Raw genomic sequence first — 18,781 nt, 5'->3', positions numbered from 1 at the left:
GATTGGCCAGGACTGGGAAAATGAGGTTAAGATGCAAACACAAGCAAATATAACCCGGTGTCTGTGCAGCCATTACTAAGCTAAGGCAGCAGGACCTGGCGCCTCCCGCCTTGGGGTGGGTCTCTGGTAGCTGCTGCTGCTCGCCGGAAAACTCAACGAAGGCCCTGCGGGAGCGAAGGCAAGGTACGGTTGGGTTAGTGGATGGGTGTGCATCAGTAGAGCAATCCTACTGAAGGAGGAAGAAAGGAAGAGGAGATTGAAATTTCTGTGCCTTTGTCTTCTCGGATGATACTTTTAAAGGATTAAACCTGGAGTTTGTAACTAGTTTTGCAAACTTCCTGCTGAGCATTTAAGGCCCTTTTTAGAAACCACTGAGCAGATAGGGCACTTTTTCAAAAGCTGGGAAATAAGGAGACTGCCCCTTTCGCCTAGCTCAGAAAGGTGGTGTGGGGTAAGATAGAACCAGCTTCCTCTGTTTGGGGTCCATTCACAGAGCTGTCTATAAGAATTGAGGGCCACTGGCTTTTAGCCCGGGATTTCAGAACCCCACCCCACACCACCCCAAGGGTTTCTGAAGTGCTGGGGGATTAAATAAGGACTTGGGGAAGAGGGAGAGAGAAACAGCTTTGGGGGACTTTGATGTCACAAATGCGGTCACATTTTCCAGTGTTCCACTGAGGCAAGAAGTGCCGCCTTTCGTGTCCTCTCCTTGGGCTGGGGGGCGGGTAGGGGGTGCTTTGGCCCAGTAGACTCCTTTCCTATCGATCGATCACTTAAGTCCCTGCAGGGAAATGGGACTGCTTTTGGCCTCGGAGAGTCACAGCCCTCATTAATGCCAGAATTCATTGGCCCTTGTCCCCTTCCCCTAGTTGGGTCACAGCATTTGCCTTTAATGAATGAAATCTAGGGTCTGAGGAAAACCTGAACAAATATTTCCTGGCAGTTGGGAGTCACATGGGGGAGGGTGGGGCAGCACAAGTTATCAAATTAAATCCTCAAACATTGGCTGCTCAGAGTCAATGCCCTGCTTTAGCCTTGTTATGGCGGAACACAAAGGGAGTCTGGTTTTTTGTGTTTTGCCAAAGCCCATGCTAGATGATGGCACAAACTCTCCAGACCTGACTTCATCCACCAGGGCTCAAGGATCAGTGGCCAAACAAGCTCCTCTTAAAAGCGCATTATGCCTCTGGATAGCAGAACTCCGTGCAACCCTTTCTGGGCGGTTCGTGTTTTGGGTTTTGTGTTTGCTTATTTACTTTATGTAAATCCACTAAGCACATCTTTTTTCCTATGCCTCTTGAGAGCCTTCATCAGTTATAGGTATTACCGGAATGCAAGCTCCTTGAGAGCAAGAACCTGGCAGGCATTTTGATGATACAAAGCCGCTCCATGAGCATGAATGTGTAGAAGTCCTTGCTAATCCTAGACACGCCTTGAACACAGATGGTGCCCCATCCTCCCGCACTTCTCTCCACTTCCTCCCTCTCCCCACCCTGCCTTGTCGGCGGCCATGCCCACCACCAGCTCCTGCAGGTCTGTGTGAGAAGGGACCCAGGGGGCGCCTCAAACTCGGTGCCACACCCCGCTCAGCCATGTTACTTTCCCTCTTCTGGGAGGTACAGGGAATATGTTTGTCAGAGGACAAAAGCAAGATGGGCTGTTTGACTTTTAGGACAGTTTCCTTAAAAGAGAAAGTCTGGAAAGTAAAAGCCTAAAGAGGAAATCAAAGAGTTGACAGCAGACCTGGTAAGTGAGGACCCTGGGCAGAGCCGGACTGGACGAATGAGAGAAGGCAGCCCCGCTTGGAGATACCCTGATACAAGCTTTTCTTCCCGCGTGCTACTGCAGGCAGACAAGTTTAGGAAGGGTTACACAACTTAAAAGTGACTAAAAGCTCAGGTTTTAGGGCCAGATACAGATCTCACTCTAGTGTGTGACATCAGGCAAATTATTTAACCTCTCCGAACCTCAACTAGCCTATGACGTAAGCTGAAAATCTACTCAGTTTATAAGAATTAAATGACATAACATAAAGTGAACTCGCACAGTAGATAACCATGGCTTTTACCAGAGCTCTTGACAAGGGAAGTGGCAAGGGGGAAGCTGACCTTCTTTCTGGGAGGGGCGCCCCCCAGTCCAGCCAGGCTCGGGAACTTGGACAAGTCATTTCCCCCACTGCCGTGAAACGGTGCAGGGTGTCCCACAAGGATGTGGCAGGATGACTGACAGACTAGGAAATGACTTAGGGGAAAAGCTGGAGGGATGCCTGCTGCGAGAGGCATCATCCCCCCCTCACTCTGTGATGTTGCAGTCCTGGAAAGACACGAGCCATGTCTCTGAGCAGCGCCTTCAGGGCTGTGGGCAACGAGCCTGGGATCATCACCTGGAGAATAGAGGTGAGCTGGGCTGCAGGCACACTTTCCTGCTCACGCAGGATCTGGGTGGGGGTGGTCTCTGGTCACCCCAGTCTGCTAAACGACAGCCCTGGTACTCCCTCGGTCTCCTGCCTTTGGAAAAAGCAACGGGGCAACTTCAGAGTCAACTTTTCCTATCCTTGACCCCTCCTGGGTGCTTGAAGCAGGTGGTGACAGGTGGAGGAAATGCTTTTAGCCCTGGAAAGCAGGGCTCCAAGCAAAATGAAGCTTGCCCTTTATCCTGCCATCTGCTCAGTGAGTCTGCACTTCCAGTAAATGCCCTAGAGAAATGGGTGGGGCCTGGGCTAGCCTGGCTGTTTCTGTCAAAAAAAGGGAACCTGTCTTTCACAGGGTACCCTGGCTCCTGCCAGGTGTTAGTGGGGTGGGGGGAGGGGAGGACACGGAGGTTACTTCGTAGATCAGGGTGCTGCTCATCACTTCTCCCACCTGGGCTTGAGCTCCTCCGGCTGACCTTGAGTTCCAGCAATCTAGCTGGGAACAGCCCTAGCCTGGGCAACTCCACCTGTCTGATGTAAGAAACCCTCCTCCCCGCACCCCTCCTCCCTGCTCTGAGGCCAGGGAGGGGTGGCTGCCTAAAACCCAGAGCCCTTAAGGCTCCCTGTTTATTTCAAAATAGGAACTAAAAGTTACTTATGGTATATTTAACATTGTTACATTTAACACACATGTAGAATATACATACACAAGTATGACTACAGGTGTCTGTCACTTGAAGAGAGTGATGAAAATCCCTGAGGCCATGCAAATGGCTCTCCTGAGACAAGCCATATGTGCAGGGGACACATCAAGTCCTCACCCCCAGACTCCAAAGCGGAATGCTGGGCATGGAACCCCACACACCACGGGCACTCACCTCTCCTAGCCCCCCAGGACCCCCACGATCCGTTCACAGTCGTAACCCTTGCCCGGCTCTGGGAGGTCAGGGTTGGAAAACTGTGTTGGAGACACTGGTGCAGCTGCTCAGAGTGGGATTTGACACAGCTCTTCTCCCTGCAAAGGGCTGGAGGAGCTCACGAGGCTCCTCCCAGTATAGTGAGAGCAAGCAGGTGGTGGGGGGCGGGGGGTGAAGACAGGGACCCAGGTTCAGCCTGGGGGCCATGCAGGCAGAGCTCAGCAGAAGCTAGAGGGGTGGGCCCGCTAATCCTGTGGCTGGCCACCATGCCCCATAGGATCAGCAGGGACATCTTCCCTACCTCTCCCCAGCCACCTGTGCCAAATGATGGAGAACAGGGAGGCTGGGGGGTGGCAGTGGACTATACACAGCCCTTGTCCTTCCAGAAACTGGAGCTGGCACTAGTACCCCTGAGCGCCCACGGCAACTTCTATGAGGGGGACTGCTACGTCATCCTCTCGGTGAGCTCCCCCACCCCTGGTTCCCATGAGCTTCTCCCCTGAGAGCCATTCCTGGGTTCCACCGAAGCCTGCTGCTGGTGCTAATCCGTTTCCTGGTATCACTCTTGACTCTCCCTCGGTGTTGTACAGAACAAGCCTCCAGTCTGACTATCAAAGGCCATTCTTAGGGCACGGGGCCCTTGGTCTAAACCTCAGGGAGGACTCGGCAAGCAGCACCTCTCCCTCCCGGGGCCCAGCCCCCACGGTAACGTGGTATGGAGGCAGGCCAGGTAAATCCAAGGCCACGCCCTCCAAGTGCTCATTCTAGTAGAGGGAACGGTATCACCCAGGAACGGTGCCGACAGAGCCAGGCAGAGGGACAGCTCGGCTCCGTGTCAGCACGGCAGTGCAGGGCATGAAGGGCCAGCAAGGCCTGTCTGTGGCTCAGCTTGGAAAAGATCCCCACGGGTCTCCATGTAGTCAGAGAACAGTAAGCTGTCAACTCTCGCCAAATGCGGGAGGATATCTGGGCCCTGCCGGAGCTTGAGCCACATACCAGGTCTGGACAGGGGTGCTGCAGAGAGGGAAAGAGACCCAGAGCCTGCCTGGGGTGGGCCACAAGCCACCATGGCTGTGTTCTTCCAAGCCCGGGGGCCAGCAGCAGAGCAGGGGCTGGGTGAGCTGGCCCCTGACCTCATCTCTCTGGACACCCCAGACACGGAGAGTGGGCAGCCTCCTGTCCCAGGACATCCACTTCTGGATCGGGAAGGACTCCTCCCAGGACGAGCAGGCCTGCGCAGCCATCTACACCACGCAGCTGGATGACTACCTGGGGGGCAGCCCCGTGCAGCACCGAGAGGTCCAGTACCATGAGTCTGACACCTTCCACGGCTACTTCAAGCAGGGCATCATGTGAGTATTTATGCCATCATGTGAGTATTTATGCCATTTATGTCTGAGCTCTGGCTCCACCAGAGCTCAGACATAAATGGCAGTTTACTAAAGAGGAAACCAAAAAGGCTAATCAGAATACGAAGAATCAGAGAAACACAGATCACACAGTTCGAAACAAAGCTATCGCTTCCACCTAGATCAGAGCAAGGGCAGACTAGAGGGCAGGGCAGAGGCAAGCAGCAGCAAGGCTGTGGGGAAAGAGGAGCCTGAGTGCCCCTCAGGCGGGGTTGGGGGGGGTGGAGGGAAGGACGAGCATGGCACGAGCAGGACACTGTGCTGTCACTGAGGCCAGTCCCCCTCCAGGGTGTATAACTCAGGGGACCTCTCATGCACCCAGCTCCGCAAGGGCTCATGAGCCAGAATGTTCACAGCGGTGTCAGGACTGGTCGTGTGAAGCCATAGGCACCGTAAGGGCCCCCACGGGGAGACAGGACAGGGGAAAGTACTGCATGGGTCTGGGCGGCAATGGGAGGCCGTGGAGCAGATGCCCCGCTGAGTAGTGGACAGCCCTTAAAAACATGGTACTTAGTGACCAAAGTAAGAAATGGGCCTGAAATATGTAACAGTGCCAACTTTGTTTAAAAAAAAATACACACCCACAAAACAACAGGACACATTTACCCGAATGAAAATAAAAAGGCAGTTGTTCTATGGTTGGAGGGGGGTGCCTGTGGTGGGGAGAGGAATGTCAGAGCATATGCAGAGAAGAGGGAATACATAAATACTGAAAACAGGAGAGGGGTTTTGGAAAGGAAAGTGATAATGTTCCACAAACCGAGGGGTTTAACTCCAAACTTTGCACGTGAGATTGAAAACAAAAAGGAATTCCAAGGAGCTCAAGAGATCTGAGGCTGGTCCAAGGCGCTTCTTGCCGGGTTGGCAGTCTTACTGACTGAGGACCTGCTGGGCACAGCATGCCCCATGAGTCACCAGAGAGCCCACAGACCAATGTCCCACTGGATTTCTGCTCGTCCTGCAGGTGCGGGACACTTGAATGGAGGCGGGGTCGGGGGAAACTTGGGGGCCAGGAGATCGGACTCCCCGGGCGGGTTTGTCTTAAGGCCATAGTGTCACGACTGCTTCCCTGTGCCCCTCTCCTTGTCCCATGCTGAGATTCAGATAGTTGCTAGAACCAACGAAGCTTATGCTACGGGGTCCCCACCCCGTAGTGCTGGAACACTAGTTCTCCTAATACTTCAGCTTGACTGACCAGACCGCTCTGTCAAAAAGGCTGTCATGGAGTCTCCTTCTGGGGTGGCAGTTACCACCTGCTCTGTTTCCCTTGCTTATTTACTGCTGCCCCAAGGGCAGAGGCTGCGTCTATCTAACCAGTCTCCCCAGTCCCTAGCACCTAAGTAACTGGGGGTTATCTGGATATCCCTTCAGCTACAAGAAGGGGGGTGTGTCCTCCGGGATGAAGCATGTGGAGACCAACACCTACGACGTGAAGCGGCTCTTACATGTGAAGGGGAAAAGAAACATCAGGGCCACGGAGGTAAGCCCTGCCCACCCTCGGTCCTAGGCCCGGAGCCTCCCCACCAGGTACTTCAGAATTCCTCCTGAACGACGTCTCCTTGTCCACAGGTGGAAATGAGCTGGGACAGTTTTAACCAAGGCGATGTCTTCTTGCTGGACCTTGGGAAGGTCATCATCCAGTGGAATGGCCCAGAGAGCAACAGCGGAGAGCGACTCAAGGTACGGTTCTTCCCAGTCTCGGCACCTTCTCTCCCTCAGGCCCACTCATGGGGCGCGCACTCTCTCAGTTGCCTTTTCTGTCTTCCTTCCTTGCTGACTCCCATGAGATGACAGACCCCTGCCTTGGAGCAGAATCTGTTTCAGAGACAGGCCAAGTGCCTAAGTCTGTGACTCACCCCAGGGTCTTAAGCCACAGAATAACTCCTGTGTCTGGGACCCAGGTCACTCCCCCCCGAAGCCAGCAAGTGCCGGGGGGTGCCCAGCGGGACTGAGTGCTTCCTTGGGCTTCTTTGACAGGCTATGCTTCTGGCAAAGGATATCCGGGACAGGGAACGAGGGGGCCGTGCTGAGATAGGTGTGATCGAGGGAGACAAGGAGGCAGCCAGCCCGGAGCTGATGAAGGTCCTTCAGGACACCCTCGGCCGGCGCTCTGTTATCAAGCCTGCCGTGCCCGATGAGATCATAGATCAGCAGCAGAAATCAAACATCATGTTGTATCAGTGAGTAACTGAACCTGGCTGCTGGCTGGGAGCTGGGGTAGCGGGTGCTTTGGCTCCTCACTTTGGGTACAGGCATCTGGCTTTATCTTGGGATTTTATGTATTTATCTGAGAGAGAGAGTGCACATGCACATGCACACACACAGAGGGAGGTGGCTCGATCCCAGAACCCTGAGATCCTGACCCAAGCAGAGCCGAAAGCAGACTGAACTACCCAGGTATCCCCAGGCATCTGGTTTTCCTTTAATCCTTTTCAAAAGCAGCTTTCAGAAGGAGCTCAGTGTTCCCCACTCCAGGAGGCAGCTATCTCCTGTTCTTGTCAGCAACACTTCCTGGTCTCTTGAGGACACTCTTCCTTTATATGGGTCTATCCATGCCCAGGGATGTGGAGGAGATCATGTTCTGGAGAGAGATGCACCTAAGTGTCCTCCCAAGAACAGAATCCATCACACTCCTGTCTGCATTCAAGCCACGCCTGTCATAAGAGGTCAAACTTCACCCAGAGACTACTGAAACGAAGCCAACAAAATACCAAATTGACTGCAAGATGCTTTGCAGAAGAGAAGGCACAGGCTAATTTCTCCCCTTTTCCAGTGTCTCGGACTCCGCTGGGCAGCTGGCGGTCACAGAGGTAGCGACAAGGCCACTGGTCCAGGACTTACTGAACCATGACGTGAGTAAAGTGTGGGTGGGTGCGGCTTCTGCAGCCAGACCTGGCTTCAGAGATCTTCCTTATGGTCCTGATTGGCAGTAACCACCTCTATCCCTGCCCGCTTCAGGACTGCTACATCTTAGACCAAAGTGGAACCAAGATCTATGTGTGGAAGGGAAGAGGAGCCACGAAGACCGAGAAACAGACAGCCATGTCTAAAGCCCTGGTAGGAGCTACAGCTGTGCGGTATTGTCCACAGAATTCTGTCAGGACCATGTCAGATGTGTCCAGAGAGCCAGACGAGGCACTTGGGCTTACAACCTCACCATTACATACACGGACTTCAGTCAAACCCACAATCTGGGGATAAATCCAGGTTTGAGAGACAACTCCTGGGTTGTTCTGAGAGGTCAGTAACGTTTGTAAGGAGCTTAGAACGGTACCTGGTGCCTGCACCTGCTCAGTAGACATGGCTGAAGGGGTATCACCTCAGGGGCAACAGCCCTGTCCTCAACGGTGCTGTCCGGAGCTATGCAGGTGAACCCAGCAGGATGCACTTACACAGCAGTAAATGAACAAATGAATGTGGCACAGAATCAGTGGAGTGCATGAGTGCGGCAGGTACACAGTATAGAGGATCTTGCAAAAATAATAATAATAATAATAAGCCAGAGATAGGCAAGTATTCCCCTCAGTCCTTTCCCTGAGGCAGGTAACTTGGTGCCTAGACATGAGTGAGTTAGCATCTGACTCCGGCTCCCACAAGGGGGCAATCCCACCAGCTGGCTTCCAAGGGGCGAGTCACCAGACAAGCAAAGAACCCAGTGCCTTCCCTGACTGACCTGCCTTTCGGGGTGGGGGGGTGTCTTCAGCACTTCATCCAGATGAAGGGCTACCCCGGCAGCACCAACGTGGAGACCATCAACGACGGTGCTGAGTCGGCCATGTTCAAGCAGCTGTTCCAGAAGTGGTCAGGGAAGGACAAGACCGTGGGTCTGGGGAAAACTTTTGGTGTCGGTAAAATCGGTGAGACAAGAGACTGCTCCCCCGGTGGCCTTCCCACGGCAGGGACTCTCTAGAAAGGCAGGCACAGACGTTCTTCACTCACCTGGCTTCTCCCAACCCCTCCTCTGCAGCGAAAGTTTTCCAGGATAAATTTGATGTGACTTTGCTGCACACCAAGACCGAGGTCGCAGCCCAGGAAAGAATGGTGGACGAGGGCAACGGGAAAGTTGAGGTAAGTCAGGGATGCGCATCTCAGGGCGGGCAGCTGCGGCCCTCCTAGCTGTGTTGCTGGAGAGGCTGGAGGAGCCGGTGACTCTGCTCCGCTTTGCTTTCGGTTTCACCTCTGGGAACTCAGGAGTCCTCTCTCAGGGGTGGCCGCAGTCTGCCACACTTTCCCACCACCCCTCAGGGAAGTGAGAGGCTGCTACCCCCCACCACCCCCACCGCAGGCTATCAATGACTTCACTGGCAGAAACAGTCAAATTACCTCAGAGCCATGGCGGGGATGCACCTGAGCTGGAATGACCCAGCTCTCCTCGGGATTCAAATCATGCAAACTGCAAGCGGGAAAAGCCCTCACAACTGGGAAAGAAGAACCAGAGGGGGAAGCTGTGCTGTGGGTGGATGTTAGGGCCTCACCCGCCTGGGTTCTCGTTCCCTTCAGGCGGCCATGTCTTCAAATAGGGACCCCATCTCTGGGAAATTGCGTCTTCTTCTGTGTCCAGGTCTGGAGGATTGAAAACCTGGAGCTGGTCCCCGTGGAGCATCAGTGGTACGGCTTTTTTTATGGGGGAGACTGCTATCTGGTTCTCTACACGTACGAGGTTCATGGGAAGCCACACTACATCCTGTATATCTGGCAGGTAGGCCTGATGCAGGCTCTGAACTTGGGATCCCCATGCTTCCTCCGGGCACCAGGCAGGGGCAAGGGGTAGCCGGGGCCCACTACTCCCCTCTCACCCCTGCAGGGCCGCCACGCCTCAAAGGACGAGCTGACGGCCTCAGCATACCAGGCAGTGGAAGTGGATCAGCAGTTCGACGGGGCGCCTGTGCAGGTCCGAGTTGCCATGGGGAAGGAGCCCCGCCACTTCATGGCCATCTTCAAAGGGAAGCTGGTTATCTTTGAGGTGAGACCCCTCAGATAAAGTGAAGCCAGGAGCAGGAATACTCAGACGAGTAAGTCAGTCTCCGTATAGGAGAGAAGGGACGGAGACCAGAGCTGGGGATAGACACAGACGAGAAGGTTAACCTCTCTGAGACATTCCCGGGAATCCCAGCTGCCCAGGGCTTCAAGTCCAAACTCTGCCTAGCTAACGTTCAAGTCTTTCACAATCTGACCCGTATTACCCATGTAGGTGTGTTACTCTCAGAGCCCTAACCCACACTCCCCACCCTAGTGAAAGGGGTCTCCCCATTAGACCTCACGTGTGCCACAGCCCTGTCCAGCCCCACCCTTGGATGTGCCCCTTCAAATTCAAGTCCCACTTCTTCCATGGAGCCCCTCGTGGAAGCAATACCAGGAATGTGTAATGTCATATGCTTGATATTACACAGCCTGTGGGTAAGTCCTAGTCTTGTCATTTATTCACCAGGTTGCAAAGCCTCAGTTTTCCCATCTGTACCATAGGATAAAAAACACCTACTTCAGGGGTGCCTGGGTGGCTCAGTCAGTTAAGGGGTCTGACTCTCGATTTCAGCTCAGGTCATTATCTTGGTCCTGGGAGATAGAGCCCCACATCAGGCTCCACACTCAGCAGGGAATCTGCTTGGGATTCTCCCTCTCTCTCTTTCCCTCTGCCCCTCCTCGTGGTCAGGAGCACATGCACTATCTCTCGTGCTCTCTCTCAAATAAATAAATAAATCTTTAAAAATAAATACCTATTTCACAGTTATTATGAGGTTCCACAAAATGATACGGGTAAGGCACCAGCCACAGAGTCTAGTATATAATAAAAGTCTCAGAATGAGAGCTAATATTATTGGTACCATAATTCCAGCTCACCTGACCTCTCCCTGTTGGCATGGGAGCTCCCCAAGGTCAAAGGCAGGGTTAAATTCATCCGTAATCTTTACAATGGCTAGCCCAGTGCTCTGTACACACAGTGCCCCTTAGAACCAGATTTGGCTTTTCTCCTTCTCTCTAGGGTGGGACTTCCAGAAAAGGAAATGCTGAGCCTGATCCACCAGTAAGGCTCTTCCAGATCCAAGGAAATGACAAATCTAACACCAAAGCGGTAGAGGTTCCAGCCTTTGCCTCCTCCCTAAACTCCAATGATGTCTTTCTGCTGCGGACCCAGGCAGAGCACTACCTGTGGTACGGCAAGGTAAGACGGCCAGGCCTAGGGGACACATCAGCCCACTAGAGACCAGACCTATGCCCACCTCCCTGTCAGCAAGGGTAAAGGAATTAAGAGGTAGGCTGGAGCAGTCCTCAAGAAGATCAGTCTTTTCCTAAAGGATCTGCCAGCATTCCCCAGGATTAGAAACTCACTGACAGCATTGCTCATGCCCAGGAGATGATCAATAAACTTCTACACAGAGAGAGGCTGGATAAGTCAATCTTCCATGCCAGTTCACTGGATTGTAATAGGACAGGCATTAACATTGAACACAAACACTAAAAATGTGATTTTGTCCATTCAGAGTGCATCTACACTAAACGCCAGATTTGTTTTACAAATTGTTTTACCAAAATTGTCTTACAAAAGAGAACTGGACAAGGAAAATGCTCTGCACCATAGTCATCAGGCAATGCTTGTGGAAACCACAGAGATGCTGTCATATGCCTAGCAGAATGTCTAAAAAAAAAAAATTGACAATATCAAGTGCAGGTGAGGAGGCCGGGACTCTCGGGCATTGCTGGCAGGAATGCAGATCCAGCCTTTGGGAAATGATTTGATGGTTTCTTATAAAACACACACCTATGATCCAGCAATCCCATGCCTAGGCATTTATTACCCATGAGAAAGAAAAATCTACCTTCACACAAATATACATGGCACCTTTATTCATCATGACCCAAAATTGGAAGCAATCCAAATGAAGAATGAAAAAACAGTGGTATATTCCTATGGTAGGCTGCTACTCAACAACACGAAGAAAAGAGCTGTTGATCCTCACAACAAGGGTGAATCTCAAATGTCCTCTGCTAAGTGAAGGAAGCCAAACTCAGAGGCTATCTAGTGTCTGATTCCAATTATAGCATTCCAGAAAATGCAGACTGCAGTGACGGAGGACAGATTGGTGGTTGCCAGAGGTTAAGGATTTGGGGAGGGTCTGAAGACAAAGGGGGAGTAGCCTGAGGGAATTTTGGCAGGGCTGAGGCAGTGTTCTCTAGCTGCATTTTGAGGGCCGTACCATGATTCTCTGTGTTGGTCAAGACTCGTAGAGTGGTACACCAACAAGAGTGAATTTTCTTGAATGTAATTTAAAGAATAAATTTAAATTTTTTCTCTTAAAAAAAAAAATCAAAAGGAGGTGCTGAGATTCCAACTGAAGGTGAAACAAAGGGGCCTCTGACCAACATCCACTGTGGGTTTCAGAGTCCAGTCCTGTTCTTCGCCACCACGCTGTTTTCCTCTCCCTATTGCTCCTTTCCCAGCACTAGACCAAACCTAGCTCCCTTTCCTGAGCCACTGTGGCCTGGTAGCGGATCCAAGTACACTCAGGGCCCCCCCTCCCCAACATCAACGTGTCTGTGTGCGACTAACACATGTGCTCTCCTCATCCCACTCTCAGGGGTCTAGTGGAGATGAGCGGGCGATGGCCAAGGAGCTGGCCAGCCTTCTCTGCGAGGGCACCGAGGACGCTGTGGCCGAGGGCCAGGAGCCGCCTGAGTTCTGGGACCTGCTGGGAGGGAAAACTGCCTATGCTGACGACAAAAGGTATGGGAACGCGATGTCACCTCCTATGGGCTCCCCCTGCCGCCCGGGTTTGTGAGCTGCACAAACTCTAGGTTGCCTTAGAGTTTGAAAACCCTGATTTCTGGATGAACCACTGAACGCTACCCCTGAAACCAATACTGAAGTGTATGTCAACTAACTAGAATTTAAATTTTAAAGAAACACATGATTTCTCAGTAGCTCAGTTCCTCTAAACAGACTGTATTGCAGACTACAGCAGGAAATTCTGGACGTGCAGCCCCGTCTCTTTGAATGTTCCAATAAGACTGGGTGGTTCGTTGTCACGGAGATCACAAACTTCACCCAGGATGACCTGAACCCAGGTGATGTGATGCTCCTAGATACCTGGGACCAGGTAAGACACAGCCAGAGAGCTTGGAACAAGTGACAAACCAAACATCTGTCCGTGGTAACCGAAGGAAGAGCCCTTTTTTTGCCAGGGATGGGGAGAACAGAGTCTTGTTTAAAACTGACCTCCCTGGGGAAATCAGTCCATCTTATCATCATGCACTTTTTTTTTCTTAGAAGAGACAGCGACAGGCTCCACACTCAGCAATGGGCCTCTTAGGGAATATAGGGCCCTAAAGGGGAAATCTCCAAGGCAACCGCTCCCTAACACCCTATTTTCCTCAGCTCAGCTCAGCAAACATACTCAGCACTTCCTTCGTGCTTCAGTGACCGTGGTGGGGGTAGGGTCACCAAGGTGAAGGGGCCCTGCTCTCAGAGTCGACAGGCTGATGGAGGAGCTGGACAGAAAAATCTCATTTTGCTATGATGGAGGTATGGTGCCATGGGAGCACAAATTAGGGGCACTCAACATACTTGAGGGGTTCAGAGAAGACTTCCTGGAGCAGATGGCTTCCAGGCTGAACCTCAAAGGACGAGTGGGCATTAATCAGGTAGAGAGAGCATCCTGGGCAAAGGAAATCGCACAAGTAAAAAGCAAGGCATGGAATAGTCTAGTATACAGGGAACTACCGACAATATCATCAGACCATAAGATAGAGGAAAAGAGTTCGAGATGAAGCTAGGAAGTAGGTATGAGCCTTACCTACCATGTCAAGTTTGAATTTTATTGTGGAAAGCTATGGAAAGCAGGTGAATGACACGGTCCCTGTGCTTTTGACAGATCACCCTGCAAAGTGTGGGAGAGGAGGGACCGGGGGAAACGACCGAAGAATGTGTACTGGGAGGCCAGTCAGGAGAGCACCATAACAGTCAAATAAGAGGAATAAGGGCCACCTCGGGCTGCACAGGGGCAGTGGGGTCACGATGGAGGGAATGGTGACACATATGACAAATGTATAGGAGGGAAACAGCTGGCCTTGGTGACTCGCTGAGTACAGGGGCATCGAGGATGGCTCCCATGTTACTGCCCTTGGTGACTGGGTGGATGGCATTGACCAAGAATGGAGACACAGACACAAGTCTAGAAAAGAAGAGCTACATTTGGGGGTTCTGTTTGAGCTTCCTAGAGACAGCCAGTAGTGGGGGGAGGTGGTATCTTGCAAGAAGCTGAGTTCAGGAACCTGAAGTTCAGCGAGAGCTCAGGACTGGACATGTAGATTTAGGAGATACGTGTTTAATTAACATCATGAACACCAAGCTGATTCTGGGAAAAACCTTTCTCTCTGCTGAACAAATGAGGCTGGGAAAGTTCTCTGAGGCTGTGGTTCGCTGAGCAGGGAAAGGAAGGGCACTTAGTACTTAGTCCTTGCTAAAAGCCCATTAAGACGCCCCCTCTACCACAACAGGTGTTCCTGTGGATTGGGGCTGAGGCCAATGCCACAGAGAAGGAGAAAGCCCTTGCCACAGCCCAGGAGTACCTGCATACTCACCCCAGTGGCCGGGATGCCGACACACCGATCCTGATCATCAAACAGGGTTTTGAGCCTCCCATCTTCACAGGCTGGTTCTTGGCCTGGGACCCTCATATTTGGAGCGTAAGAACGGAGAGAATGGGGGAGACCTCCCTACTGCCTGGGAGCTCAGCACGAATAGCTCAGTGGGCAGGTGGGGTACTGCCTCAAAGGCTGAATAAATCCAGGACCACATTTCCCCCACCCTCCTCCACTCCCTTGATTTATACTTTCCTTCTCTTTTCTGCCCACCATGGCACTAAGTCCAGTTAGAGAATTCACAGCTTGTCTCAGGACTAAGCTGTGTGTGGAAGTAACCAAAGGTTGAGAGAGTTTATCCACACACATCTCCTTTCTGAGCTTTACAACCGCCCTGACAGCTGGGGCAAACATTGCTTCCCATGTTAAAAAGGTGGAAGCTTAGAGGAAAGGGATTTGTCCAAAGTCACAATTAGGAAAAAGCCAGGTTTTCTGACTCCTAGTCAACTGCTCTGTCTTCTTCGGTCTTGTATGGAGGATTAGGGAACACAGCAGAGAATGCAGATCAGGTTGAAGGACCTTCCGACCTGGCGTGGACCCAGAAAGGGGTATTTTCTTTTCTGCTTAGCCCTGCAATGTCTTCTGATTTCCCAGCTACTTTGCTTTCCTCAAGGGTAGACGAGGCCTGAGATGTCCCTCCCCCTGAAAGCAGCACCTCATCCTGTCTTGTCTCTTGTTTCAGGCAGGAAAATCCTATGAACAGTTAAAAAAAGAGCTGGGAGATGCCGCTGCTATCACGAGAATCACTGCTGTGAGTTGCATTTGCTCTTGGACAGAAGCAAGTCACACGGGCAGCCGGAGCCAGGGAGAAACCGTAAACGCTACAGACACAGCACAGGCGAAACCCTATCATGTCCTCCTTAGTATCACTCTAGTGGGCTATTCGGATTTGAGGATTTGAGCAGGACTCAAAATCAAAATCCATTTGGAAGGCCTCGTTTTATTGCCTTCCAGAATTTAGAATAGACTTGCTGCTTAAAAATAAGTATCTAATATATATCATATACATTTATATTTAAACATAAATATAAATAATTATAACCTAGGAATCACCTAGTTTTATGGACTGAATGATTTTGTCTTCCAAAATTTGTATGTTGAGCCCCTAGCCCCTAATGTGATGGTATGAGGAGGTGGGGTCTTTAGGGCGGAATTAGTGCCCTTAAAGGGAGCGCTATGAGCACTTGCTGTCTTGCTCTCTGCCATTTGAGGACACATTGGGAAAATGCTACCCACAAGCCAGGAAGCGGACACCTTAATCTTGGGCTTCTAAGCCTCCAGAACTATGAGAAATAAATGTTTGTTTAAGCTAAAAAACAAACATACAAAAACTAATTTTATTATTCAGTTCCATCATTCAGGACAGACTAAACTGACTAGTAGTATTTTTCAATAAATAAGAAGCTTCTAGGGGTGACAGGGTGGCTTGGTGGGTTAAAGCCTCTGCCTTTGGCTCAGGTCATGATCTCAGGGTCCTGGGATCAGGCCCTGCATCGGGCTCTCTGCTCAGCGGGGAGCCTGCTTCCTCCCCACCCCTCTCTGCCTACCTCTCTGCCTACCTGTGATCTCTCTCTCTGTCAAATAAATAAATAAAATTTAAAAAAAAAAGGAGAAGCTTCTAAGCCAAACAATGTGCTTACCAGTTTCTGACTGTGAAGTCCACAAAAACACAGGCATTGCCTCTACTCCAATGGTGAAAAGAAGTGCAGCCTCTGGCCAGGAAGCCAACAGCTCTTTAGCCTTAGGATGAACGCATTGTAGTGGGCACCAAGCCATCTGGGCTCCATCCTTTGTGCTCTACAAACTCCGGATTCCAAAGCTAATGGCCAGGTAGTATCTTTAAAATGCGTTTAACAATAGGATGACTTCTATTTGAAGTCATTTAAAGGCTGGAAATGGAGAGCCTAAACACCGGCCCAAAAGAAGGTCTGTGATCACAGTACTGAAATGAGATTTAAGCACAGCATTAAGCCCAACTGCTTATACAGGATTTACCCTAGACTCACTGAATCAGCTTTCCCAAGATCTGACCCCAAAATCTGAATATTTTAGAGTCCCAGATGATTCTGACAGGCAGCCAGCTTTAGGGAATCATTGCTCTAAAAGATGATCACAAAGGGGACAGTGGTATCAGCCAAAATATTAAATATTATGCACACAGAACTTGAACTGCACAGACCCTGAACAGTCTTTCATCCTGCCTACGTTCTTATCTTACCTAGGACATGAGGAATGCAACCCTCTCCCTGAATTCTGAGCCAAAATATTACCCTCTAGAAGTCCTGTTGAAAAATCAAAATCAGGAGCTGCCTGAGGATGTGAACCCTGCCAAAAAGGAGGTGAGTGGCTAAAGGAACTGTATCTACTGGGAGTGGAGCTCTCCACGAGGGAAGCACCCATCTCGGCACGTGGCCTAGGACAGCTCTGGCACATTGCTGGCCCCGCAACAGACATCTGAGCTACCCAGTAGCTCAAGACAAAAACCCAGGACTCCTTTTTTCCTCACCTCCCACATCAGTCCATCAGCTAGCCTCTGTCCATTCCTCCCTGTCTCTCTCCTGTCCAGCCATCACAGACTACTGCAGAAGTCCCCCAACCAGCTTCCACCCCTGTCCCAACCATCAGTTCTCCCCCCGCATAACAGCCAATAAGCTTTTAAAGCAGACAAAACTGTTCTGTTCAAAACACCTCCAAAGGCTTCCCACTGCAAACAGAAAAGAATCTAGAATCCTTTCTGTGGCCTCCGTGGCTCTACACAATCTGGCCCGTACCCGCCTCTCTGATGTCATCTCATAGACCTCTACTCGCCACCCTCTAGCCAGGGGCTCCCTTTCTGTCTTAAACACACTCCATCCCAGCCTTTGAGCCTTTACACCTCCTGAGACCCTCCTCACGGATCATCACAGAGGTCAGGTCCTGGCTCCGAAGCTGCCTCCCCCCAGACAGTCCTCCCTGACCACCCTAACACTGCTTAAGAGCAAGGACCTTCTCTGTCTTGTTTACCTCCATGTTCTCCGCTTTTCAGCACCTAAAACAGTGACTGTCATATAGTATGCACTCTTGAAGTTTTGGTTAAATGAATTAGCACTTTGATATTGAATGAATGCACTAATTTTCCCCTTGAAGGAATTGATTTGGGAAGGATCTCTGGGTTTTGTACAGTGTCTTAGCTAACCAACTCTTAAGGATCTGGACTACAACTTTCTTGAAAACAGAAGCCATATCTTAATAATTTTACTCAGACAGCAACTTATTCAGTAAGCGTCAATAAATAAATGTTAGGAGAATTTTATGTTCTGAACAAGATCCACGTGATCATGCATTCAAAAATGTCTGAATAAAAAATGGTAGATAAGGGCACGAGGCAAGGAAAACCAACTCTCAATTTAGTTCTCCATTCAGCCAAAACCTGATGTCTAGGATTCATCATATATAACCCAATTCTTGTTCTTCTGGCAAAAAACTGGTACCAGGTGGGATACGAGAGCAGCAAATCTGGTCAGCTTCTACTCAGGCCAAAATGGGACTCCACAACCCAAGAACCCTCCAGTGAATAATTTAAGTGCATTACACCCTTTCTGAAAAATTCCTTCTCCTTCCCCCTTCAGAGATGCTCTCTTGGCTCCACCTTCCCCCACCCTGTTGTCATTGATGGGTGCCATGTCTTCCTAACTAGAGTCTGTTTTCTCTCTTAGAATTACCTCTCTGAACAGGATTTTATTTCTGTGTTTGGCATCACAAGAGGGCAATTTGCTGCTCTGCCTGGCTGGAAGCAACTCCAAATGAAGAAAGAGAAGGGGCTTTTCTAAGGCAAGAAGCTATATGTCTATTGAAAGACCACAGAAGAGAGCAGAAAGAGCCAGTAACAGGAAAGAATTCATCTACCAATTTCTGCCTAATAGCCAACTACTTAACTTAGATACAGTAAGGTCTGCAAATCACAGCATGTTCTCCATCTTTCTCACCCCTGCTTCCGTAGTTGTTATAGACCTAAACTGTTAACTACCCACTTTCTGATTTTTGTGGCCTTCCAGCTAAAGTCTCAGCAGAAAGCACCACAACTGCAAGAATCCAGAGAAGTCAGAGAAGTCAGAAAAGGGGAAAAAAAAAAAAACAGCTAAGTTTAAAGCGTTTAATAATGGGGCAAGGACATAAGGTTGTTTTAAATTGTTAAGATCGGTGTTTGCAAAATCTATTTAACCCACCAATCACTAAAGGTATTTCCATTATCTAACCCAAGGGCAAAATCCAAATGCCCAGATCTGTATGTACCAGAGATTTTTAACTTTTCAAATAAAAGTATCTGTATGAGCAAATGTAGTTCAGTATTTGGGGTTTGCCTATTATGGTAATTATTTTGTGATGCAGGGAGAAACGTCTCCGTACTGGGGTAGGCAAGAGGCACTGCT

The 18,781-nt window shown here is 50.5% G+C and overlaps 1 protein-coding gene across 1 annotated transcript; it reads left to right on the top strand.

Annotated features, from left to right (window-relative positions):
* Nucleotides 1–6,120: 6,120 nt before the first annotated feature.
* Nucleotides 6,121–18,691, top strand: AVIL (advillin). The gene is made up of 16 exons (XM_080810922.1): nucleotides 6,121–6,216; nucleotides 6,306–6,416; nucleotides 6,714–6,916; nucleotides 7,510–7,588; nucleotides 7,695–7,793; nucleotides 8,440–8,593; nucleotides 8,704–8,804; nucleotides 9,298–9,435; nucleotides 9,541–9,699; nucleotides 10,717–10,896; nucleotides 12,311–12,456; nucleotides 12,685–12,829; nucleotides 14,229–14,417; nucleotides 15,055–15,123; nucleotides 16,595–16,711; nucleotides 18,068–18,691. Exons 1-16 carry the CDS (start codon nucleotides 6,136–6,138, stop codon nucleotides 18,179–18,181), a joined length of 2,085 nt encoding a protein of 694 aa, XP_080667048.1. The 5' UTR covers nucleotides 6,121–6,135; the 3' UTR covers nucleotides 18,182–18,691.
* The last annotated feature ends 90 nt before the right edge of the window (nucleotides 18,692–18,781 follow it).

Source organism: Martes martes (assembly GCF_963455335.1).
Source record: "Martes martes genome assembly, chromosome: 8".
Taxonomy (NCBI): Eukaryota; Metazoa; Chordata; class Mammalia; order Carnivora; family Mustelidae; genus Martes; species Martes martes.
The sequence above is the reverse complement of the archived record's forward strand: the minus strand, read 5'-3'. Positions and strand labels throughout refer to the sequence as shown.